Genomic DNA, 26,684 nt, shown 5'->3' on the forward strand with positions numbered 1-26,684 from the left:
TTATGAAAATTTGTTCAAACCCTCTTGGAACCCACGCACAGCAACTACTCACATTCCATAGCTAATTATAGATTTTATGAAGAGATACTATTTTGCTTTAAATTTTTGCCCAGCTGCATTTCATGTGCCTTTGTTAACTGTTTTAGTTCAGCCTTCCATCAAATCTCATGATTTTATACACCTTACTCCTGAGGTGTTTTCCTCTCTAACACAAAGCTCCAATCTATTTCACCATCACACAAAAGGAAGCAATTTCTAATCTTTGACCATACCTTTGCGATGAGTCTGCCCCCCCTTCTTGACTACGTAATATCAAGAAATGAGTTAAACAGAAGCATGGGCTGGCTTCAGTAGACTGGAGGACAAAAACCTTTAAGAAAGACTTTTCTGAAGCCTAACAGAAAGGGAGAGATTTGACCCCATGGACTTCTAGTGAGATTTCCGCACTCATTTCCCTTAGCCCTTTTGAAGTTCTGACTTCACACAGCATGGGCTCATTACTTTGTGCTGCCATTCTGATGCTTCCTCTTCTTTCTTTTTCTTGGCCTCCTCTAGAAGTGCAATCTTGGCTGTGAATTCAGCAATTTCTGCTGCCTGAAACAAACAAAAGAACAAAGAAGAAGTTTTAATTTGGTATCAGTCTGGCTTTGCAGTAGAAGAAAGCAGAGCCTTTGCTATGATCCAGCTTGAAAATTTAGTTATCATCCACCACTTCTCTGTGAAAAATAGAAATTTTAAGCATACATGACAAAGGGAATGAATCAGAGTGCTCTTGCCTAACAGAGATATGTCCAGGAAAAAAAAAAATTCTCTTCTGCACTTCCAAAGCTTGCTGGGAAACAGCAAGCTGTCATTACAAACTAGCATTTCAGGCTGTTTCAGTCTAATACAACTTTAATGGTCCCACCATTAAGACTATGAATCTGGATCATAATCTCAGTACTATTAAGCTAAATCTTGCCATCAGAATTATGTGCCAAGTTTACAGAAGATCAAGAGCTCATTTATAGTTGAGAAATAATTTCTTCTATTTTCATGCCTTTCTTGATTATTGTGCACAAATCTTGAATTAGAAGTAGTCTAACACAGTGTGAGAAGACACTGCAAACACTGGCAAGAGAAGAGGAAAAGCAACAAAAATACCCCAACAAATCCCAGTGTCACCAACTCTCCACCATCACCATCAAGCTTCAGAACAAACCTGCCTCAGAGAATAAGCTTCCCAAAGGGCTGCAGAAGGAAGCTACTCTGGTGCTCAGCTGGATAAGCCTGAGACTATTAGAAAGAGAGTGTAATAAGTGTTGTCAGTTTGAAAGGTGGTGGTCATCTTTTAATCTCCTAGAGATCCAGAGTTTTATTTTTGCCTTGCAAAGTAGTGGCAAGTCTAATGCAGTTTTCTCAAACAGTTCCCACAACACTCTGTAACAGTATCTCAAGTACTTTTGTGTTTCAATGTACTTCTTCATTTGACATAATCAAAGGTAAAGGCAAAATTTTCAACTGTCTTTTCCAATTTTAATCCTACTTTGAAGAAAAAAAATAAAGTTTCTTACTAGCTGCTCCTGGTTCTTCATTTGATCAGCTGCCTGCTTGGCTAGAGCAGCTTTGGCTACTTCAGCTGCTCGACGCTCTTTTTCCAGGCGTTCTGCTTCCTCTTTTGCACGCTTCCGTTCTTGATCCAGTTCTAGAGCTCTTCGAGTCTGCTCCTCTAGCTCTGCCAAGAGGAAGGTTTGCAGACAAGGTATCACTACCCAGCTCTTCCTCAAATGTATCACAGATACCAGCTGTAACATGCCCAAAATAAAGTAACCTAGAACACTAACCAAGATTTACAAGACCACCTCAAGCTAAGAAAAGCTATTGAGCACGTTACCCAGAGCTCTGTTCCATGTCTGGTTTCTCCCCCACTTTAAGATATTCTTTGGATATACTTCATCTCACCTGACATTTCTGACAGCCTAGTGTTTCAGAAAAGTGTCACTCCACTGATAAAAGTAAAAACCCAAATACAGGTAAATATACATGCACATGCACCTACCGTGAGGATACTTCATGTACATTTAATCACTCTCTTAAAGAAAGCAAAAACACTCTTCATATTGAAATGCCTGACAGATTCCTTAATTGCAGCTGAAAATTTAACCACATGCCTCCAGCAAAATTACTTAAGACCCACTGGAAGGGTCAGAAAAATTCTTTGTATATCAGAGGAGGAAAATTTTATATCAAGGGAGAGATAATAGCTGTCCAGCTGCCTGCGTAGCAAAATATTGAAATCTAAAGGACAGAACCCTTAAGTGAAATAGGAAGAAGTAATAATCTAGAAGTACTGCAAGGTTAGGTTTACACAGACAAAATTATACTCCTCCCCAATGAGAAAAACTAGATGACTATGAAAAAAAGTCTTTCTAAAGTTCTTTGCTGGTTCTAGTGATAAGATTTCTGCTATGATCTTGGCTAGGCAGAGCTTTCATAGACTCCTCCAATAGAAAACCTAAACAACTATTCTTTTTTCCCAACAATCCATTTGCCTTCACCACAAGCTTTAATACTATAAAAGCACCTCCCCAGATATGCTGACACATGCTTCATCTTTGTACTTCTAGTGTTAAGTAGTAATGTGACCATTATTCTTCAGTTGGTTTCCTAGGCCTACTACTACAGTTATAAAATTAAATTAACAGCATCACAAGTATGTGGGGTTCTACAAATCCAGTACCTAAAAATTAAATAAAATAAAATTATTTAAAAACACTACTCAAACAAATCTTCATATGAAGATGGAGAACACAAAACTAACACAGACCATTTATATAAAGACTTTTCCACGTGCGCAAAGAAAGCTAAAAAGACCAGCAACACATTAACATTTTGTAATGCATCAGAAATTATGCTATATTGCTCACAAAGTTATGAGAAAATGCATATTGTCAAACCTTCAGAATTACTCTGACACTGTTCTGTCCTGGGCAAAATAGCTCTTCCTAAACAATTCCACAGCACAATTAGAGTGTTACTTGTCTGGATGTCTCCAACCTGTTCTGCATTGAAAGACTGAAAAACGCAGGGGTAGAGCTGGAGAGCAGTGCCAGGCATATGCAATTTATTTGCATAGAGTTAATCAGAGATTGTCTCTATGATGCTTGAAGCCAAGAGTTAAGAAAAGAAAGGAGCAACAAAACTTTTATGAATGTGAACCACACCTGAGTAGGGAAAAAAAAAAAAAAGAACATGGAGAGGAGGGACTGGGAAATCATGGAGGCAGGGACTCTACAGGGTGAATAAACACAAAGAACTGTGATTGGTGAAACCTACATGTTTTGTCACTCATGTCTGACAATTTCTCAAATCTTACAAGGGAATAGGAAAGGAGGAAGGAACAAGGAATTTCCAAATTAAAAGCTAAATTCAACAAAATCCTAGAGAAAGTACTTTGAATCTTCCCCTCTAATTTCCCTGCTCCCTTCAACTCCAGGTGTTCAGCACTTTGAGCATTTCATAATTCCGAGTTGAAGTGTGCATGCATTAATTTTCTTTTTACTAAATCAAAACTTTTGCTACACTAGAAATTGGTTTTATATTAAAAAGATACAGACAAAAGCACACACACTGTCATTTAAACACTGAAAAAGAATATCTCTCATATCAAATAGAACACCACTAAATTCTTGCCACTATTAGTAAAATAAACTTAGCCCCCCCCAAAGTACCAAAACACACTTTTGACATAGAAAAAGAATTGTGGAATTGAAGGACCCAGCTAAACTAAACACTGTCACTAGATTTAAGAAATCTATGACCTCACCTTTCTGAGCTTTCATTGTTTGCTCCTCAATTTGTCTTAAGCGCTCCATTAATTCCTCCTTTTCACGCTCTATTCTTTCCTTTTCCTTTTCTGCTATCTCCCTTTTTTTCTTCTCATTTTCTAATTGTGCTCTGAAAAAAAATAGTGAAAAGGTTTTTTCTTTACTCTCCAACATATTAAATTATACTCTTTGGGTGCAGGTAGCCAATTTTTCAGTTTACTCAGCTAGCAGGAAGGACAATTTTAAATACTTCTAATCCTTTTTCTGCTTCAAAATACTGTAGAGAAGAACAATTTATGAAGAGGACTGATAATCAACCTTGGTTATGGCTCAACATGTAAATCTAGAATTATATCTGCATTTTAGGCATTATGTTTCATCTGGGCTAGAAATAGCAACAGTATTTTTTAAATACATTCAAGGTAAGCCAGGACATTCTTCACTGAACTTGCTTAAAGGGTTCACTCATAGAGTATAAAATTCCCTACGAATCAAGCAACAGAGAGGTAAGAATTGCACAAAATACATAACAGGAACAACAGTACAACTACTATTACTGTGCTGGAAGCTTAAGAAAGATACGCTTTTATATTAAGACAGGGGAGCCATGCCAATTCACAAACCTGCTTACATAGTGCAGAAAGAAAAGCAGTTCTCTTTTCTAGAATCCGAAGATATACTATATTCTATGACTTCTTAATAAGGTAGAATTTTTTTTTTTGTTTCATGGAAGTTTTTTAATTACCTTTCCAATTGTTTCTGATGTTTCTCTTCTCTAGCTTGGGCCTTCATCTGTTGCACTTCAATTGTATCAGGTTTCCTCCTCCTCATGTACAATTCATGATTTCCCATACACAGTGCCAAAATTCGCTTGTTAATTCTCAGACGGGGTGCATAAAAAACAAAATCCTAAGAAAAAAGTTATTCCAGTGTATCCATTAGCCTAAAAAACCACACTTAGACAGGATTCAAAACATTACTGCATTCTTGCATTGGTTAAATGAAAACTTACAAGTATTTTGATATTTTGAGCAAGTGAACACCATAATCTATAAACCTAGTTACTGTCATAGACTTAAATTCAAAATTGCGCCTTGAACACTCCAGGAATTAGCTGGTTTATATAAAAGATTAATTTCTTTTTTTAATGATACTATTCTCTATTCTATTCTGAAGTCATTTGACCTAGAAAGTCTCATGAAATTTGCTGTTTTAATTTAAAAAAAGCAAAAAGAAAAGGTAGAGAATTTACCATCTTATGCTGTCTTTTCAATGCATCACAGAGTATTAGTTGACATAAAACCCCGCAACAATTTAGGAGTATCAATGAGAAGGAAAAGAGAGAAAATAAACATACCATATTTCAAAATGAACATTTTCTTTTGATTACTGACTATTCTATCAGTAGAAGTAGTAAATGTCACCACTATTTACTCATGCCTTAATGCCAGAACAAGTCCCTGCAGACTTAAATCTCTTCATACAGCAAGTGATGCTATTGTACACACTACTTACAGGGGCCTTTTTGTCAATTGGCTTTATGACAAATTTTTTGTCATTAAATGAGATGTTTCTTATTTCGCTCCAAGGAAAACCAATCTTGGGTGTTAGCCTTCAGAGAGAAGAAGTTCTCATTAGAAGCAGCAAGGATGTGCACTCTATATACACATGAATTCAATAAGGCTTCTGTCTGTACCATTCTCACTACTACACGTAGCTACATTTAGAATATTACATTTACAACACTATATTTTAATGTGAACATTAACAACAGTTCAAGCATATTTTGGTAGATTTTTCTTTTTCCAAATATTCCATCAAATTAATTACATTTTCATAAATTACATGGCATCGTAACAATAGAAATTTTGATTTGACTTATTCTACTACTATTACCTAGATGCTAAACATCATGATCATGTACTCATTCCTTATATGGCATTGGTAACTGTATTTCCACTTGAAATCGAGTAACTACTGAAATGTGAGAAATTGCCATTCCAAATACTGAAATTAAAGTAACTTTCAGCCATGCTGTACTTCCGTTTAGCTCAGATTTGTGATCTTACATTTTCAGAATTCAAGTTAAATTTATTTCCCTTGCATCTTAAGTAAAACACATTAAATTCAGAAATTGTTACAATGTTACGCATCAACTGCATAACAGTAAATATTTTTCTGTCAGCACAGACTTTTTTTTTATTCATATTATCTTAATTATAAATATCAGAAAATATTTTAAGTATTTGATTGCTAACATCAGGAGACAGGAAATACCAAAAAATTGCCTCATAACTCAATCTGATCTGAACATTTTGAATATTTCCTGCTTTCAGGAGTTATATTGCCATCTAATGGCAATTAAGGCTTACAGAATTTTGTTACAGAGTATATACATCTAAAGTTGACTGCTCCCATCTGGAATTTGACCTATCATGTGTAACTTCAAATCACTGTGAAGGGTCTGTTGACATGAGATACTACTAACAAGTGCTTGTAAAGAAAGAAAAGAGCAAGTCTGTTGTTCTATTTCCAAATTCTTCATATTTCCCACATTTCAGCTCTTCCCTCTTCAAGTAGAAGAGATGATGTGATCTCTTTATCAGGACACATGATGACCTATTTTCTTTGGTGTCTAAAAGGTTTCACTTTTAAATATCTAAGTTTTTCATGCTCCAACATCTATACTCCCCATTATGGCTCTTACAAATGTTTCTCATTAAATACATTGCTTAGCTTTAAAATGTCCTTTTCATCCTGACCCAAGGGAATGTTTTGAGTGAAAAGTACAGGAAGAAACCATATAAAGATGGTCTAGCATAGTAATTCACATAAAGCAATGTAAATTTAAACTTCCATAGAACTGCTCTTCCTTTCCCTCCTTTTACTTCCCTAATCTTTAAAATTCAAACATTCTGGCAGTTAACTTCTCTCTCTCTTTTTCTATCTCTTACATAGATTAGAAGGAGAACCTGTTTTGCCAGATCTTACTGAACACACAGTAAGGTGGGGGTTGTACAATCTCAGATAGCAACTCCCAGTACAGAACTGCAAAATGAGTATTTCCCACTTACTTATCATCGTGCTCATAAATATTCAGACCCAAAGCATCAACTCCTAGCCACAATTCAGTTCCTTTTTTATTCTTTATTTCGAAATAGTTGACTCCATACATTTCCAAGTCTTGTGCTATCTTAAGGTATTCCATCATAGAATCTTCCCTGATGAAGAAGAAAAATTGGTATAGTTTAGACAACAAATCATAAGTACAATGTAAGAATAAGGGAACTACAGAAAAAACAGCTGGGGTAAAATTAGTTATGAATTAAATCTCTCTCTAAAATAGTTTGACTCATCTACCTTTAAGAGCTCTACATTCCAATATCAAAGTAGAGTCCAATCATTGCACTTTGTCTTTCTGCCCCATGAGTTAAGCAAATACTAAATGTATTTTAGAGGCAGGCAACTGTGGATGAAGGCAGCCTTACCAGTTGACAGCCTTACCAGAAATCATGTAGGTAAACCAACAACCTAGCTGGAAACTCAACTCTCATGGAAGTCCTTCATAACTACCTACCTTGGTCAGTATAAAAGAAACATTTGCCAAACAAATACCTCCCAAAATACATCCTAATAATAATGAAAGGTGTCGTGAACATTTTTTACATAATTACCTTAACATTCCCCTGTGCTCTTCATGCCAGTTCTGTATTCTTTCTTCCCACTGTTCTTTTGTCAGTTTGTGCTGTTCTAACACACTGTGAATAGAAATTGTTGCTCTTAAACGACACTGACAACAAACTTAACCTCTTTTGTTGCATCGCACAACATATGCTTTAACTGAATAAACTTAAAAGATGACTTCCTATATATGGCTCATATTTTCAGCACAGAAACAGAGACTTTGTATTTCAACAAATTCCCTTCTAATTTCTATTTCCAAATCAGAAGGGAATTTGTATTTCCAAATTCCCACACTAAAATACTGAGAAAGTCACCTCTTTTTTCTTGGTATTCTATATTCTTTGTAATATAAAAGTCACACCATTGCATACCTCAGTTAAGTCATAATGTTTACGACAGCTGAAAATGCACACCTATAGAATCTTCTGGCAACAATGCTGCAAATTAATCTCTAGGTGTACAAAGATACACCCAAGCTTTCATTCTGCTGTCATTTGAAAGAAAAGGTAAGACATTACAACAAATCAGCAGACAACCTTGTTGAGGGTTTCTTTTTTGTGGTTTTGGGTTCTTTTTATTTTTCCTTTATGAATAAAATCAGTAGGGAAGCAGCTTCAGAAAGCTATGTAATGTTAAATCTACAAGAGGCTGCAATGATGGAATTATATTTTGGCCTACTGGAACTTTCAGCATAGTACTGCAGTAAGAAATCAAATGCATATGATAACTTTATTATGCTTTCCAAATTCCATGCACCCAGCATTTCAGGTGTTTGTGGAGAAGCTGTTTTAAAGTACAATTAAAAGATCATCTGAGCATTTGTCTACTGAAAAGGAGCACCTTAAGTATACAAATTTGTGTTGTACTCAAGCACTGCAATATATTTTATTTGCAGTACACTTACTTTCAGGAAATTATTGTCATTTAAGTGTGTAGAAACATGAAAACTGAAGAAAAGGAGAGAGTATCAAATTAATTTTAGTTACTTCTGAATTGGAGTATTTTGATTTTAATTTGGCAGAAGCAGCCTCCACTAACATTAAATTATTTTGGAATACTTTGGAAATGTGTAAAATTAAATCTGTGCAGATGTTTGTGGACAGGACAGGAAATACATGTCAAGAAACATGCGGCTGTGATGATTCTTCATTAAAGTCTAAATCAGGATGTCTAAATTTTACTAGCAAAAAGAGGAACTCTAAGAAAGCCACTATTAAATGCATGTTATCACTTAATATTTTATTTATAAAAAATGTGCTTTAGTTAAGTTTATGCGCACCATTTGGTGCAAAACCCATCTCACTCACCGCTGGGGGAGAAGCCGGTCATTGGCTAGGTAGCCCAGCTTATGGATCTCCTTACTGTAATCTCCATACTTGGACTGGACAGCATAGGAAGCCAGAAGAACTGCAGTTTCTGGTGGGCAATATATTTCATCATTTAAGATTGACTCTTTGACTTGCAGGAAGAAAAGTCTCTGAGTTATTTCCTGAATTAATTCTTCAGATACATCCTCTGGAAAAAACTTGGCCCTGAACTTAAACTGCAAAGGATTTTCTTTCCGTACATCTTGCTGTGTTACCTGAGGGAGAGGAATAAAGAGAAAAATAAACAGAGCACTAAATGGTAAATTAAATGTGATTTAATAGTACTTAAGTCTTTAGCTTCTCTACACTGAACCCCACAGTTTCCATGCAAGCCCACTGCAGAACTCACTGAAAGGTTCACATGGCGCAAACAAGTTTGTCAATTTGAATAAACCAGACAATTCTGAAATACTACTTACAGGCTGATTAAGTTGTTTTTTGGGTGGTTTTTTGTTTGGTTGGTTTTTTTTGTAGGCTTGTGTGAATTTTTATTTATCACAATAAAGATCTGGAAACTAAGAAGCTGCGAGAAATTAAAAAGATCAAAACTATATCCAAGGATGATTTGCAGGAAGGAATAAATTAGGGTCTAACAACAGTTCTTCAGCAAGAACTACAGTACATTTCTTCAACGTGAGTATGGAGTTGGATTCTTTTAAAAGTGTTTCAACTATTGAAATAAATATATGTGCTTTGTTCCTGTCTCTGCGTATCTGTAGCACTACAATGTTTATTGTGCATGAAACAAGACACATATGAAATTCTAGGAGACAGATTTGGTGGTTGGCAGGCTTAACTGACTGGATTTTCCACAGAGGAGAAGCAAAGATTACATAAGTGAAGACAGTGGGACTCGCTCCTAAAACCCACCCAATTTGCCTCTTAATATTGAAGATAAAAAAGGTATTCTTGATTAGTTTGAAATAAAAAACAAGTATCTCCATTCTAAACAGTGGCATTAACAAATAATCTGACAGCCAATATTAAAATAAGAAGTGACTATTCAAATTCACAAATACAATTTAAAGTAAAATGAACCAGTTCCCAGTAACTGGGAGATACAAGGCACTCAATGCTGTTTGGGAAAAAAAATATTATCCTACAGTCTACCTATCAGATACCTAAATTTTAGAAGCAGATTATTTTGCCTTATTTAATGATTCATAGCTGTATGCATACAAATTCCTGAAGCTCAAATACTTTCATACACACGCCTAAACTGTAAAACAATAATTCTATTATGTTCTGCTACATGAAAATGGGACAATCATATGAATTCAACTTTTCTTAATGCATGCATGCATGCATTCCACAGTACTGGAAACTATCTCCTCAAATTAAATAATGATGCAGCTTTGCATATTCTTTATATCTAATCTAACTTAACACTATTTTGTCATTTAAAGCACACAAAAAGCAATTTTTCAACTAAATTTGAAGCCAGCCATACCTCACTTAAGATATTAAATCAGCAAAGCTTATACAATATATTCAAACTGTACACTTGGCTAAATATGAGGGAATTGTTACCTTTTTATTTAGCTTCAGCCAAGTTGAGTAGCCTTTGCTGTCCACGTACTGCAGCCCAAAAAACCAGACTTCACGAAGACCAACAGTTTTCACCACCTAAAGATAAATGAGCCATAATCATCACTACAATACATTTTTTTAACTGGCATTGTGTAGCTTAATAAAGCTACGTGAACAAACTGAAATGTAATCAAGTCTTACAAGAACAAAAAAAGATTAAATAGTAGCAAAACATTAAGTTCAGAGAACCCCAGAGTTCTAAATAAACTCAAACGCTCCAAGCTATCAGCTGGAGCGTGCAGCCCACTGTGTAGATCAGCACCTGAGGAACAGAAGGTAGTAACAGGACCCTGAGGTTATAAAGCACATCTGGGAAGTGACCTGCAGCCCTATGGGGAAGTGAGTAAACTTCAGCAGAAGACAACTGGTAAAATGATAATAAAGAGTAATATTTGTGAACAAGTATGACGTAATGAGGATGAACTGCTTCCTTCAAATAGTTCTGCCATCTTCTAAGAGTTAATGATAAAAGGGGTAAGGATGATCTCCTAATTTAACATACATGACTTTCCTGTAAGATTTCAGATCAGGTCTACCACCAAAAATTACTAAAAAACAAAATTGTCCTTGACTAGAGGAAAGGCTGTTTTATGGATACACTGCTTAAAAAGATGGACAAAAATCACAAGCTGTTTTCAATTTCACAAGAATTGTAGTGCAACCACAAGGGAAGTCTCCCAGGACTTCAAAAAAGGATGAAAATGATGTGACAAAAATCTGCTGTAAAAAACCTTACAGAAAGATCTGTGAGTAACAGTAAAAAGATGAACCTCAATAAAAGATCATATTCAATAAAAGCAAAACACTGTACATAAAAGATAACAATTTAAATTATGTGAACAAAGTTCTAGTTGTAAAGCAAAAAGGCAAGAAAGCTATTACATTACTATGCACATGTATGGTATTCACAAATCTCTAATTCTACATAAGGACTGATCACATCAACTTATAAAAAAGGATGCTGTAGCAATGGAAATGTGTCACAAATGTTGAAAAGAATGACCAGTGACTTGGAACATTTTTGGCATAGCTAAGACAAACTAGGGCTACTGACAGAGAAATAAGGAAGGCTATGATAAAGGTCTATAAAATTTGCATGGCATGTAGAAGGAAAATAGGGAATGATTGTTCATTATTTCTTATAACGTAAGAATCAAGAGAATCAACAGAAATCATGACATAGCAGGCTCAAAGCAAACAAAAAGAAGCACTTTTACTACAGAGTATAATGAAACTGTGGAACTGTTTACAAGTCTTTTGCACAGCAAAAGCATATGTGGATTTAATAAGCAATTAATCAGAAGGGTCCAGCAAAGATTATTAAATTACTGTAAACTCTGGCTCCAAAGATCACGTATGGTAGTACTTACATATGTCCTCAGGTTGGACCATGGTGCCAAGCTGCTTTACTGAAGGCTGTTTTATGGAAGCATTCAGATGCATGTGAAGTAAATAGAATTTTACACATAGATCCTCCTCCATTTTAAAGTAGTACTATCGGGTTGCAAAATTAAGATTTTGAAAATTAGAAAATGTCATAAAGTAACTATGCAAACTTACTTCTGCTGCCTTGCATATTTGAATAATCACTTAACAACCACTCGAGTGTGCACATTTTTCCTCCTTTATCATTTCACCATCAAACTCCAAAGCACAAAATGCACAATGTTTGTGGATCCAACCTGATTGATGCCTTGACTGAGTATGGTTATTTCCTCTAGAATTTCCACATCATTTACTTTAGATCATAAGAAATGCTTAGAACAGGTCTATATATTACTAGTATGGTCCCAAGCAGCATTAAATTTGGTGCCCCAATTCAGGAATTTCAGACCTGCTGTTTCTTTTGGCACAGATCTCCTATACAACACTGATCAAACTACTTATGGCTTTATCAGATGACTGAGAATGCTCTTTACCCAGCAGCTGTCCAAGCTGAGCCCTTGTACCTTATCAGCTCTCTGAGCTGCACAGAACTGCAGATGCTCAACAGCTCTGCCCATAAGGCATAAGGAGACATGAGCATAAGTGCTTATGCTCACGTCAAAACATTTTGCTCTCAACCCACTAACTATGGCCCTGAGATGCACATGATTTAAATACATACAACCTGGGTACAGCAATGCACAGCTACACAAGTTTGCAAAATCAACACTAAAACTAGCAGAACCCACAAATAAGGAAAAAGCATTGCCTACACTGCCTCTCAGCTCAAAGGCAAGAAATAACCTTTCTGAAACTTTATACCGAGATAATACATGCACTTCTGCACTGCAGTAGCATGTTAATGAAAAGGTGGTAGAGAATGAAAAACTTAGGAGTTTGATTCTGGCCCAAAATTCTATTAAGTAGCTTCAGGCAAGTGTTCATCCCATCTGTAAAACAGATTTATCCACCATCATATCCTACAACTTGACTATTAATAGGGAATAAAAACTTATCAGAGGAGAAAAGCAACCTGAACAATGTATGTTTGGGCAAATCACAACATACACATTAGACAACAAGGATTTCATATCGTCACCTTCCACAAGATTGTAAAGAAGGCTTTGGAGACATCTGGGAAGGACAATGGAAAAAGGATAAAGGAAAATTACAACATTAAATAAAGGAGACAACCCTCACATTCCTTCTGAATGACAGCTACAGTCAACGAAAAGCTACTAATGCACAGCGCTAACGAAACAAAACAGCTCCCCCACAACTACCACTAGTGTGTGGAAACATCCTCACAGGGTTCTTCCTCTCTCAGGGAAGCTACAGATGCTTAACTGGTTGACTAGAGGAGGACAGATCCCCTCTTGCATGTTCTGACCAGAGACAGGATAGACAGAGGGACCAATGATAAGTATGTTAGTACACCTTCTGAAATGCAAGTAATTAGAAAAAAAAAAAAAGCTTGTGCAATAAAGAAGTAGTTTACTGAGTTTGACAATGGAAGAGAAAAGAGATAGCCACAGATTTCAAATGCTGCATTCTTGCCTGCTAGCAGATGAGGATGATGAGAACATACATATGGAAATGGAAATAAATGAACAACTCCAGAAAATGCCAATTAAAAGCCTAAACGAACACTGGCTGGTAAAAGATTGAAAGGTCATTCACCAAAAATGTAGGGGAGCACTAAATAACAGCTGAATCCATGGAGAGGTTTTTTTTCTGCAAGCAATAACCAACTTGCTTGTCACATTCACCACTTCTGCATAAACCTTGAGGGCCAATCCTTTCAGTAACAGTGCTATTCAATTCTCTTTCTATAGAGAAACAAGGTAACTTTTTGTCTGGAAATTTCATGCTGGTTTCACAATACAGTTCAGCTCTTGATGTTACATGGTGGAACTCACACGTGAATTTAAGATCAGACTAAAAAGTGTTTCTCACACACAACTACCCTGGTTGATTTTTCTTGACCTAAATTTTTTTTTCAGTTTAAAGCTCCAGAGGTAAGAATTGGTGTGATGTCAAACACCACACAGAGAACTGAGGAACAAAGAAGACAGCATGACAACAAATTCAAAACTGTATCTTTGTTTGCTGTTTGCAAATGCTCCAATTTGGATGAGCCTGATTACCTGGGCACAAGACATTACACAGCAAAATGTCACCCCACCCAACAGTGAATGGCATAAGATAGCAAAGACTGGCAAAAGACAAGTAACAGCTTGAGCCTTCTATGCCACAGAATACCATACTTTTATTTGATGATGGTGATGCTGGTTAGACAAAAAGCAAGACAGCCTCTTTTTTCAAGAAGTGTTTTTAAGAGTCATGAAGTTTATTCTTACGTAGGGGCTTAAGACCTGCTTCATTGGTATATCCATATACTGCTACTGATGTTAGAGAAAAGGGCAGGCTGTAAGTGTTAAGAGTCAGTCATTTCAAACAAAAACTGCAAAGGCGATTTCATTCATCTAAAAGTTCAGTATTAAAACAATAAACATTCTCTTATTTTCAATTTATATAATAAGACATTTAATTGACTCTAAAAGGTCAACTAAAAGTTTAAAGAACTTTTTTGATGTGTTACTTTCTCTTAGTACTCATCATTGCGTATTTCAAGCATCTATAGTGGAATGGACAGAAACAACTACTAGGCAGAACTGTTGATCTACTTAAACTATTTTTGAAGGGTAATTTCAGATATTTCCAGATTTCCTAAATAAAGGCATACATTTTGGATCTAGATAATAAAACATATTTATTGGTATCTTGTTGGAAAACAACATAACACATTGACAGGTCGTGACTATTTTTAAGGTTTCCTCAAACACCCCACAACACAGCTCAAAAAACTTGTTTCAAGATTCTGAAGACTAACATCACATGAGTGCAAGAACAGCCCTGTTTAAGAAATTGTTCACTTGGTCCATTTGACTGATGTATAACACACCATCAAGTGACAGTGTGTAGCTGTGATAGAATAGTTGAAAATGATGACCTTAGTGTGCTTGTGGTCTGCAAACCTTTCTTCCTTTTCTTTTTGTTTTAAACATAAAGTCCAAACTGGTTCACAGGACAACAGTATTTAGTTCTACCATTTGGGAAGTGAAAAACCATCTTACAGTATTTATTGCTGGAAAGCAATTGTGTTACCTTTCATTAATGAATTTACTGTTACATACATATTTCTAAAATATGCAATTCTATCAACTATATTGCCGTAGCAATTATAATATTATTAGACATAAAAACCACAATTAACTTCAAAGCAGTCCTGTACGCAATTTATCCGAAGGCTCACTGGTACCGTATTTAGAGAGTTGTCTTTGAATTCAATGTGTTCCAGGAGAAGTAATGAGGAAATTCACACTAACTCAGAGCCTAGCTTAGATAACATAAGGAAAGCAGTCTGTACATGAGAACACTACCACTTTTTCAGACTATGCCTTAATAACCACAATACTCTTATGTGCTTGCACTTATATACATAGAGACATGTAAGTTACCTGGTCAAAGAGCTGCTTGCCTGTTGTATTGGGCTGGATGGCAAATTCCAACTCTGCATCCATTGTGGTTACTCTGACATTGATCTACAGAATAAAAGGAAACATTTAAATCATACCGTAACAGTGTAATGCTTCCATAGCCTTTAAGTTCAACATTTTAATGGTCTTGTGTACACACAGAACATAGCAGTAAGAAAAACAGAAAATTTCAATCTAAAAACTTTCTCATCGTTATTTAGTCTACAAGCATAATCAGCATAGTACTTACCCATAGATTGGAAGGTTAAATTAGAGAACAAAGCTCAAAATTAATTTTATGGGAAAGCTGACATTACTACTGAACAGCTGAAGAACATTGGGATATTGAGCTACTGGGCACTATCTTTCAGAGGGCTTCTCAAATGCATGCAAAAGAAAAAGTTCTTGGTCACATATATGTCATTTTAAGGTATTTATGCCTAGCAATATAAAAAGACAAGCAGCCTCCTGCTTACCATTTCTAAAATCAAGCAGTTTGGTGGGCAAAGTAGGCACTTTGACCAAGCTCTAGGACTAGACCTTGTTGTACATCTCAGGACAGATAAGAAGCAGGTTTTCACCAATGGAAAGAAAAACTACAGCAGTTTGCTCTCCTTAGTGCCAACCTCCTTCAACTCCCTTAGTACAAGACTAAAAAATCGCCACCATTCAATGAACCTCCTTCTCCTGAAAGGGAGGACCATTTTCCAGATGACTCCTGACAATCACTGGGTTTATTTGTTATAAAACAAGAAGTCAAATACTGCAGGAGATAACTGGAAGCCTTACTTGGAAGTACAACGGTCTTTGCCAATTTCTCTTCAGCTGGTACATACAGAAGTGAGAATTTCCATGAAACAGAACAAAGTATTAAATGCACAGCATGGTCTTCTCAGTGTTAGAACAGTCCTCCAACTCCTACTGCCAGGGTATCAATCACATTTTATTCATCTTTAGTGCATAAGAATATAAGTATTAAAAGGTCAAATATATCTTCCTATAAATTCAAAAACCAAACTCACACAGATATATTCTAATTTCTCTCTACTGTAAAAAAGGGCAGAGGAATAAATTAGGACTTGTATTACAGGTTCTTACACTACTTGATCTATGCATGTGGAAACCATTTCCATTAACTATTTCCCTAATTTTGCCACCAGGTGGAATACTTTGAGAAGTGATTGTCTGGAAAAGAAGGAAAGACAACACATGGAAGGGAGATCTAAGGTAGGGAAAATAAAACTGCAGAGCAGTTTGTCTTCATGCAACAGATGAAGCTTGATCACTGCTCCCTTCGTTGTCAAGGTAAACACGAGGGGGATATACAAGACAAGAATAGCAGGAGCCTGAGGACATCGAGGTTACAGACTTGCAAACAAGAATGATAGAGGGGGCTTAGCCAACTTTACTCTGTGTGCAAGCACTGATAAAGAACAAGAGTTGAAGACTTTGGAGTAAAAGATAGTTTAGTTTTATTGCAAAAAAAAATTCAAAAAAATAGAGGGTGTGTGTCAGGAAGAGGGAAAAAGATGTTCTGTAAATTCTCAGTCTCTTTATTTCAAGAGAAGAAAAAAAGCCCTTAAGGAATATAATTCATCTAACAAAATAACTAATTTTAAATGGTAGTTCTAACTCACTGCCAGTTACACTAGTTTAAGCATGAGGGATTGCCCCTTAATTACAAAAAATTAACTTTTAAAACCAGTTTTTTACTGAAAAAATGAAGCCTTCTTTAGGGCAGTCACAAGTAACCAAGTTACAAAGAATAAGGCCAAAAAATAATTTTATTAAATGCCAAAGTGCTCTGTTATATAACAGCACCATTGCCAAAACAAGAAGCATCACAGATCTACAAAGCACAGCAAGTTCAAAACTAATTGCAGCAGCAAAAACTTCTTATATAAATATCCTTACTACAAATGTCATCTACAAATGCAAGAAATATTACCTGAGAGTTTATCCTTCACAAGAACTAGGATACGCAAACAGTAAAATAATAGCTGTAATACAGAGACAAACTCAATTCAGCTCTAAATTCTGTTTGCTTCTGGATATTACTGCCCCAAAAAATCTGAGTGCTCTAAGAGTACAGAGCTTCTACACCTCCAACAGGTACAAACAGGCATTAAGAGTACCTAGCCACTTCTACACATAACAGTAACTGCTTAAGCCTGCAGCATTTCTGTTTATCTTTGTACTTCCAATTAACAGATCACTCAGCTGCTAATCAATATTTACACATTCAGTTCTAATAAAAAAGTTGCAAATTAAATGATGGTAATGTTAAAAAATTACCTTTTGTGGTATGAATTATTGAAGAAGAGACAAAAGTTAACACTACAGTTCATTTTCTTTCTGAAGGAATTTGAACTGACTTTGATTTTTGGCATACAAATACCAGGCTTCTACAAACTTGTAACATTGTTTCACACCTTCAATTGTTTCTGGGCATGGAACATAAAGTTACTTTTGTCAAAACCTGAAGAGCCCTGAAGGTCTACTTATCCAATTCAAACCTTGATAACAGAGCACCCTCTCAACAAAAATCAAACCTCTGGTACCAGTTGCATTGTCTGTAAAATAAAGCTGGCAAACTACATTACCAAGAGTCATTGGGGAAGTTTCCACATCATAAATATGGCAGGGAATTGAAAAAACACAGGCAGAGAAAGAAGGTCCAGGAGCTTCAGCAATGATCTGTCACTCACACAACCTCTGCTGCATCTCTGGCTACTTTGACACAATGCTCTTTCCGTGGGGAAATTATCTGAACCACAAATTACGAGGACAGTCACTAATCTGAACCAACTTTACCACACAAATACAGAAACAGGAAGGAGTTCTTGCAATGGTGACAAGAGAAATGCATGAAGGCTTCCTGTAGCAAGTATTGGAAGGCTACCACTACGCATACCACAAGATTGATTCAGTGCCTGCTTTTCAAACTTGCTCTCACCAGGATCCCACATCTTTGTTACAGAATCTGACAGGTCCCTTCCTCACACAGTTCAGCCAATTACCATCTCAAGTTTGCATATTAAATAGAATCACAGAATAGTTTGGCTTGGAAGGGAAACTATTTAGGTCATCTTTAAAGGTCATCTAGTTCAACGCCCCTGCAACGAGCACAGACACCTTCCCCTACATCAGGTTGCCCAGAGACCCATCCAACTTGACCTTGAACCTTTCCAAAGATGGGATGGGACATCTACCACCTCTCTAGGCAATTTTTAGAGTTTCACCTCCTGCATCATAAAAATTTACTTACTTTTATGTAGTTTGATTCTTTTATATCCTTTTAGCTTGAAACCATTAGCCTTGTCCTATTAGAACAGGCCCTGATAAAATGTTTGTCTCCACCTTTCTTATAAGCTCCCTTTAAGTACTGAAAGGTCACAATAAGGTCTCCCTGCACCTTTCTCTCCCCCAGGCAGAACAACCCCAAATTCTCTCAGCCTTTCCTCATAAGGAGGGATGCTCCATTCGGCAAACTATTTTTGTGATCCTCCTCTAGACCTGTTTCATCAGCATCATGTCCTCCCTGTGCTGGTGCCCCAGAGCTGGTGCAGCCCTGCAGGTGGGCTCTGAGCAGAGCAGAGGGGCAGAATCCCCTCCCTGGGCCTGCTGCCCACCATGGATGCAGCCCAGGACACGTTTGGCTCTCTGGGCTGTGGGAGCACACTGACAGCTCATGGCCAGCCTCTCATCCTCCAGCACCCCCAAGTCCTTCTCAGCAGGGCTGCTCTCCATCTGTTCATCCCCAGCCTGTGTTGACATGGGGGGATGCCCAACCCGGGTGCAGCACCTTGTACTTGGCCTTGTTGAACCTCAGGAGGTTCACACTGTCCCACTTCTCGAGCTTGTCCAGGTCCTTGGCATCAGCAGCAGACTGAGTTTATCTGTATTTTACCAAACTTGTTTCAGAATGATTAAACATGGCCAAAGGAAAGGAAAAAACATACACTTAAGAATTACACGTTGATTATTCTTTGCCAAGAGAGCAACTGATGTTTTGATAACAAATATTGCTAATGGGTTATGAGGATATTTGCCACAGCTCACAAAATACTATTTATAGAAAATATTCTACAGCAAATTATCTATTAAATAATTTATCAAAACCAATAAAGAGTACAGTCATTGAAAATATCTGGAATAACAAACACAGATGTGCACTTAATAAAAGCCCGCACTTCATAAGGGAATTATATTTTTATTGCATGCATTCTTTCATCTTTAAGGACTTGAAAAAGTATGTCTACGTTTTCTTTTAGTACCTAACTTCAACCCTTCACAATTTATGGGACTATTACACCGTCACCGCATTAAGCTTTGAACCTCTCCTCAAACAGATACAGTCCATGAAACATGCACAAAACCTGGCTGTAAGCTTAATAACCTAAAACTTTATCTTACTGTACTTCAGCCATCCTTTGCAAATATTAGTTATGGCACTTCATCATGAACTCCAAAACTGAGTCAATACCAATACTGAGAAAAAAAGGCCATTTAAAATAACATGGAAATGGTTTCCAGAGGTTTTGCTTTGGCTTAATGAATGCAATACAAATTAGTCATTTGTAAAAGCCACAAAAACCAGTCTGATTTGTAAGAAAATTGCATATGGCAAAAAAAGTTTGTTCAATGAGCTCCCTCACACCGGTTCAGCCATTTACAATCTCAAGTTTGCATATTAAATTGTGTTAAGAGTAGCAGTGTATTAGTCCCACTGCTTCACAATTAGTCCCACTGCACTCTCTCAATACTAACATCAAAGTAGATGTAGGAAGAGATGAAAGAAAAAAACTTTATGAAGAAGGTAAGGTAAAAAGGTAAGGATTAAACAGCATTAAGAACAGAAGGCTACAGAATAATGCCAAACAGATTTTACTAATAGACGAATCAAGAAAGCAGTCCTCCAAGCTAACATCAGTTGTCCATTTATACTACAGAAATAAATCATAAATTCAAGCCATAATTCAAATACTGCATTACACAGACTCAAAGATTTTCCTGTGTAACAACAGCACTGTAGTAAAAAAAATTTATACACTATTTCGGTTCAACCACCTTACAGAAATTAGTTTGAGCTTGCAAATATTAGAATTTTAAACCACAACATTATTCCAGAATTTGTTATTTATTCCTTCTGAATACACAATATCATAAAATGTTGAATAAACCTAAAAAAAAAAAATCCTTTTTAGTCTTAGTAATTTTGACATCTATCTGTGTTATTCCCCAGTGTAATGCTTGCTTGCTTTCATGCCTTGCAGTCTTGTACAAAAGTGCTGCAAATTATCACCAAAACCAGATGATAATTTAACTCTTTCTACACCCTATAAATACATTATTTCAGTCAATTAAATCTAATCTTCTTAGCATATGAAATGATTAACAGTTATGTAACCCGTGATGTCTAATTTTAGCTTCTATGTTTCTATTTTCAGTGCAGATCTGTGAGAATGCCGTAGAGCTGAGAAACATTTTGTATCTATTCTTTTAGGAAGAAAGCACTGAAAATAAGAGTCAACAAATATTCTGTTCTTCAGCAAGCTGAGAACTAAGCACACTGAGAACAGCACTTGCAATAGCTCAAATTTTGATTACAGCAACAAAGATGTAATTAAACAAAGAAGTCATCAGTTTTATTCAGATGGATCACATCATGCTACATGCAACTAAAATTCACACTGCTAGGTAGAACTGAGAACACTAAGTCTCTTTTAGAAACAAACTATTTGGTTGTAAAATCAGAGTAGATGCTGAGTAACAGTTGAAAAACTGGAAAGCCACTTTGTCACAAACCCAGGCAAAAAGAAGGAGCAGACTTTCTACTGAAGCAATCAAAAATGAAAATGTTTCAATTATGTATACTTTTCAGTCACATATTACCTTAGTATCCCAGGACAATGTACTAAAGTTGCTTTTACCCTTTCAAAACCTTTCACCCAAACTATTTAACCTACTATCCTCTAAAAAAGAAAATCCAAAACCCATGCCTTTTTACTGCCATGTATAAGAATCATTCACAGTGGCATGAAACTTATTTCAGACTGAGACTTCCAAGAAAAATGAAAGATGTTTGCTATAAAATTCCAATAATCTAAGACTTTCTACTGGTGTTCATTTACTTTATTTTGTCTGGAATAATACATAACTTTACGATGTGAAACCAGAAAAAGTGAAACCAAAATCTATTTAATTGCCTTTTCTGTGGGTACTGATTTCATTTAAATTGATTTATGGCTTATTTATTTGTTATTTTCTCAACAAAAAAAATAATCCCAGAAACCCAGGAAGAGTTTATAGTTGTACTGCACAGGTTTACATATTTACAAGACTACCAGACGTTTCTGAAAACTATCAATTGGATCATCACAGCAGAGTGTGAAAAAAGAAAACCTAAATAGGTCACAGTAATACAGAAGAGATAAAATAACATTGTCAAAAATCTCACCACTTATGTTAACTGGGTTTTTTTAGCTTTTACCCATGATATTTCGTTAGTTTTCAAGTTAAATGATTTCCAGCAATAAAGCTACAGAACACTGACTGTCTTATTGCAACAACTGTCAAAAATAAGCAACAAGGAGTTAGGGCATAAATAGTTTCTGGACTAGAAGTGCATTTGGTTATTGTGGATTGTCCATAAAGACAGCTCCCAAGAGCTCCAGTAAATATCCATAGCAAGAGACCTCCTACTGTCCAGTACTATCAAATCTGAGCAGAACAGCAAGACTCTTCAAAGAACAACGTCAGATTCATGAAACATAACCATGGCTAGGCTCTTACAGTCTCCAAAGAAGAAAGAAGGGGGAAAAAAAAGAGAGGAGGGGGGAGGAAGAGAGCTCCAACGCCACCTATCATTTAAGAAGCAACCAGAACAAAATCTGAGGTTTGATTTTTATAGGTAATACTATTTAACATTTGGCAAGTGCGCTATTTCTTCATTCACTGATTACCAAATATAATTACAGCAACCTGCAGTTTACAGGAAGACACTGAGAAATGTAATCAATTTCATTTCATTTATAATGGCTCCTTTCACTTGGCTTCCTTCTAGGATTTCACATGCACCCACATCATCAAGAGACACATGAACTCTTCATAAAAAGTCCCTTATAAAAAAAAATATCTTTGGCACAAGGCCAGCTTCTTTGCCAAGATCTGGTAGCTAATATCCATTATTAGGGTGGACTGTGCACTCTTTCAACACCACTGCAATCTCAGTTCTAAGGATATTGCTCTCCTCGTGAGCAACCCTAAAATTCTTATTTCCTTCAATTTTCTCTGGTCCTTAAAATAGCAAGAACCCTGCCTGCCTAAATTTCATGGTTCCAGTCCCAGAATTTAAAAAGAAGTTGCCTCACCCAGGCTTTTTTTTTCCCTAGTCACGACCTCTGTGGCTCCATGGGTCTCCAGCTGCATGGAGCTGAAGGCCTCACAAACTGCATGAGCTCACAATGACTTTTTGCCTCATTCTTAAAACAAAGTTTTCCAGTTGAGAAGCTCCATCAAAGGCAGTATACTCAATTCTCATAGCCAGCATTCAAACAGAGCAGAAAATAGTATGCTGCTAATTCATTTTCCTGCCCTTTATAGTGCAGCTTTCTCCCACCAATGAGCAGGATAGAGACAGCTACTTCCAGCTCGAAAAAGTGCCAAGAAACTGCCCCTAATCCACTGGCAGGAAAAGAAGAAATTACAGAAACAAGGTATGACCAGTTGGTCATCAGATCAACTGCCAAGCTCAGAACAGAACTTTGAGCCCTTAGTCCCATGCTCACATTATTCATCGAGCTGTACTAGTTCCAAATACTGGCACACAAAACTGATTATTTACAGGGGTAATTTCTTATTAATAGCAAAAACCTTTTATGCATCTACATATCGGGATATACGTGTATACAAATGCACATAGACACATTTATTCTTAGCAACAGACCTACCCTGCTCCTAATCTGCTACCAAAATGAAACATCAGTAAACAAAGAAAGCCCAAAGGCTATTACATAAACCAGCCGAGTTGAGTAGAAACAACCTGACAATTCAGTTCCCTTTCTGAATGCTTTTCTCACTGGATACAAGTGGAAGAGACAAGCAAAAGTCATTTAACACATGGCAGATGAAACCCTAAGGTAGCAATATAACATTACCAGAAAAAGAATCAACCTACTGACTAATAATCTCCTCAAAGACTTCTAGAATTATTATCAAAACAGAAGATGAAGATCTTTTTTTCCCCCAGGTAGAAAGTGGATGAATCTTTATCTTAGCTGAAATGAGCAGAACAGGAGAGCAGAAACTCTGCTTATTTCCTCCATTCAAACTTACTTTCTATGTGATACCCTCTACCATGGTAAAATCATTAACTTAGTGCGGACACTTTACACACGTTCTGTCTTCCCCTGCCAAATCCTGCACCAAACCCTTCCACTGATTCTCACAGATACTGAGTCAGGCTCAAATTATACCTCAAATAACTACTGTAAGTAGCTCATTGCAAAGTCAACAATTCCTGAAAAGTCATTCCTCCTGCCAGCCAAGAGGGCTTCAGGTACTGCTCCCATTTCCAATTGTCCTCCATGCAATTTACAGTACCAAGCTTTCTGGATCTTTTTTTCCTCATGTTGGTACTAAACTGTCTCAGCTTCAATTGTACAAGATCAAATCTTATGAAATCTAGAAAGGGCAGAGTCAAAACAATTAGAACAGTTAAGATTATCTCGCTAAAACATAAAAACCTTCCTAGATTTTAGATGAATATAAATCTGCTACTTACTGGTTTCGGCATTTTTCTTGTTTTCTGTAGTCTCCTGTTCACTTAAATCTTCCAAAAACTCTTTGCCCCTTCTGCCAAAAATAAAATTAAGAGGGTTGTTTTTAAATGAATCAATAATCACAGTACAAATTCCTATACAAGAGCTCTACATGTACAAAACACACTTCTCAGTAGGTGACATCTAGAAAGAGCAACTAATTTAGCCAGAGCCAGAATCTACACGTCTCTAAGCAGTAACATCCTTCCTAGTTTCTGTAGAACATTTATGCAGTAATGTTACCATAAAGAGACAACAGTTTCCCCAAAGTGCTACAAATTCTTTTAAAGGTTCTGTTATCATACATCATTGACTATTAAAAACCTCTAACATTATTTACAAGAAACATCATAAAGACAAAAAACCCGCTCTAATAATTTTAAAGCATCAAAACTTTTATTTCCTACCTATAAAATAATTTGCTTCTCTCAGCAAAAGAACAACAGTAATTTTTTCCAAATTAAAATAAATGCAAATACACCAACAGTAAAAAAAAGGAAGAAATTCTGCTGTGCTTAAAATAACACCGTTTTTTTCTTTTTAAGCAGAAGGCTATAAGTTATATCTATGTGGTGATGAAAGTATTCACTATTATTTTCCGTTCCAAAAAAAGTTTTTATGCCTTGAAAAAATATGCTTGCAAAGTTATTGGGAGATATCATCCTACCTCCTTTTCAACTCCTTCTAACTTAGAGCAAGCAGCTAGTCACCTTCCTGCACACATTTACAGTAATGACTTCCACAAATCAGACTGTTGCTGGTTTGCAAGGAGCATCACAGACTGCACTGTTTTCAAAAATAATATTAACTGGAATTACTCTTATACGAAGAAAAATGACTGTGACATGCTAGTCAGAATAATCCGAGATTTCAGTATTATAACTCCACAGCTACAACAGATGAATAAAATCTTTAGAAGTGCTTAAAAGAAAGCAAAAGAAAAACAGAATACTTGAGAGCGATCCAGTTATCAAAACCAAGCTTTTGTATAACTGATATTTCATTCATAGGGAAAAGTGAAAAAATAAAGTATTTTTACAAAAAAAATTAAAGAACAAAATTTTCCCTGCTTCTTGGCAATAAAAATACAGTAAATATTAGAAACATTTGCACAGCAATTTAAGGTGCATTAGCACTTTATTTTTTATTTCTTCTTCTAATCTGTAGAGATATGTTTGAAAATGGGCTAAAAAAAACAGATAAAGGATGAAAACAGAATTTAAGAAGCATAATTGTTGTTGGCTGGTAAAGAAAACAAATGTTAAGACTAAAGATTACAGAAACAGAGATCTAATGGCATAATTCAGATATGGAACAAAACTGGTGTTTAACGAAAAATCAGCCTGGAAACATTAAAACACTATCCTAAAGTTACATTAACTATGCTATAACTAATCCAGCCCAACTCTAAAGGTATAATAATACTCTGTTTGCCTAGCGTAAAGACAATTACATTCCAGCAGATTTTTTTAATTACAGAAGATACTCTAGAGAACTGGACAGTATCAGTCATGTCCCAAATGCAGGCTCGCTGCCTGATGTGCAGTGCCAATTCACGCACTGAGCCAAGGCATTTCCATTTCTTTATTCTGATCTGCTCAGAGCAGGGAGCTGGGCAGGAACCCACCAAAGTCTGGCACCCCAATCATCCAAACTTCACACCTTTCATACATTTTAGCAAGCAAAGAAGTCATGTTTTATTGGCTACAGGTCACATGGCTCTCTTCTTGATCAACATTTTACCTTCTACTGGTTCAATGATTCTCTCATTTCTGCCAATCACTCCACATGCTCAGCCATTCCCCTCTGGAGTCATGGGCTTAGGGAGCCAGCAGGCCCTGAGTTGTGGTCACAGTCACCCCTGCCAGAATTACTTTTTCTCCACTTGGAGCTGATTCAGCACAGTTGCCGAGTTGGCTTTGTTTGTTTCTTCCTTATCTTGGAAGTTCTGCCAAACGTCCTTGTGGCTCGTGAATTCTGCATTCCCTGTGCCCACTATCAATGGAACATCTTTCTTCCAAACTTTGCTAACTTTCCCCTGGGTCTGAGATGGCTGAAGAGTGTCAAGCCCCAAACTTTAACAAGGCAATTCTACTGACAAGTCATTTATCTTTCTAACACTGGACATCAGCAGTAAGACTACTGTTCTAAGATACTGTTAAATATATCCTTGAACATTATGAATACACTTTTCCTCTATTCCCCCCCTCTGCTTTTAACCACAAAAGCTTCCTGGGGAGGAAGAAAAAATTGGCTTTTGATAAACTCTGGCTTTTGATAAAAATTTAACAGCATGTTTCCCTTTCAGAGAAGAGACTGCCTCCTCTTCTCCCTTCTTTCCCTAATGTACACCTTGGAAAAATTCAAGAGAATAACAGAAACCAAAACAAGCTTGGCTTCCAATACCTGCTAACAGTTAGCAGGATTCCAAGCTGTAGTAATCCCTGTGCT

At 36.4% G+C, this 26,684-nt stretch overlaps 1 protein-coding gene across 3 annotated transcripts in view; it reads right to left on the reverse strand.

The window, feature by feature from the left end:
- RDX (radixin) overlaps positions 1-26,684 on the reverse strand; it is a 44,677-nt gene that overhangs the window by 12,133 nt on the left and 5,860 nt on the right. For all 3 annotated transcript variants that reach the window (XR_010783135.1, XR_010783134.1, XM_066544775.1), the window contains exons 2-12: positions 24,197-24,267; positions 15,394-15,477; positions 10,388-10,483; positions 8,798-9,072; positions 7,481-7,564; positions 6,881-7,027; positions 5,322-5,418; positions 4,552-4,715; positions 3,806-3,936; positions 1,554-1,714; positions 502-594 (exon numbers count right to left, since the gene is read on the reverse strand). Coding sequence is in view for 1 of the 3 variants with exons in the window: in XM_066544775.1 (XP_066400872.1) it covers positions 502-594; positions 1,554-1,714; positions 3,806-3,936; positions 4,552-4,715; positions 5,322-5,418; positions 6,881-7,027; positions 7,481-7,564; positions 8,798-9,072; positions 10,388-10,483; positions 15,394-15,477; positions 24,197-24,208 (1,344 nt within the window). In the remaining 2 variants the exon portion in view is untranslated. The remainder of the gene's footprint in view (positions 1-501; positions 595-1,553; positions 1,715-3,805; positions 3,937-4,551; positions 4,716-5,321; positions 5,419-6,880; positions 7,028-7,480; positions 7,565-8,797; positions 9,073-10,387; positions 10,484-15,393; positions 15,478-24,196; positions 24,268-26,684) is intronic.

Source organism: Molothrus aeneus, chromosome 2 (assembly GCF_037042795.1).
Source record: "Molothrus aeneus isolate 106 chromosome 2, BPBGC_Maene_1.0, whole genome shotgun sequence".
Lineage (NCBI taxonomy): Eukaryota > Metazoa > Chordata > Aves > Passeriformes > Icteridae > Molothrus > Molothrus aeneus.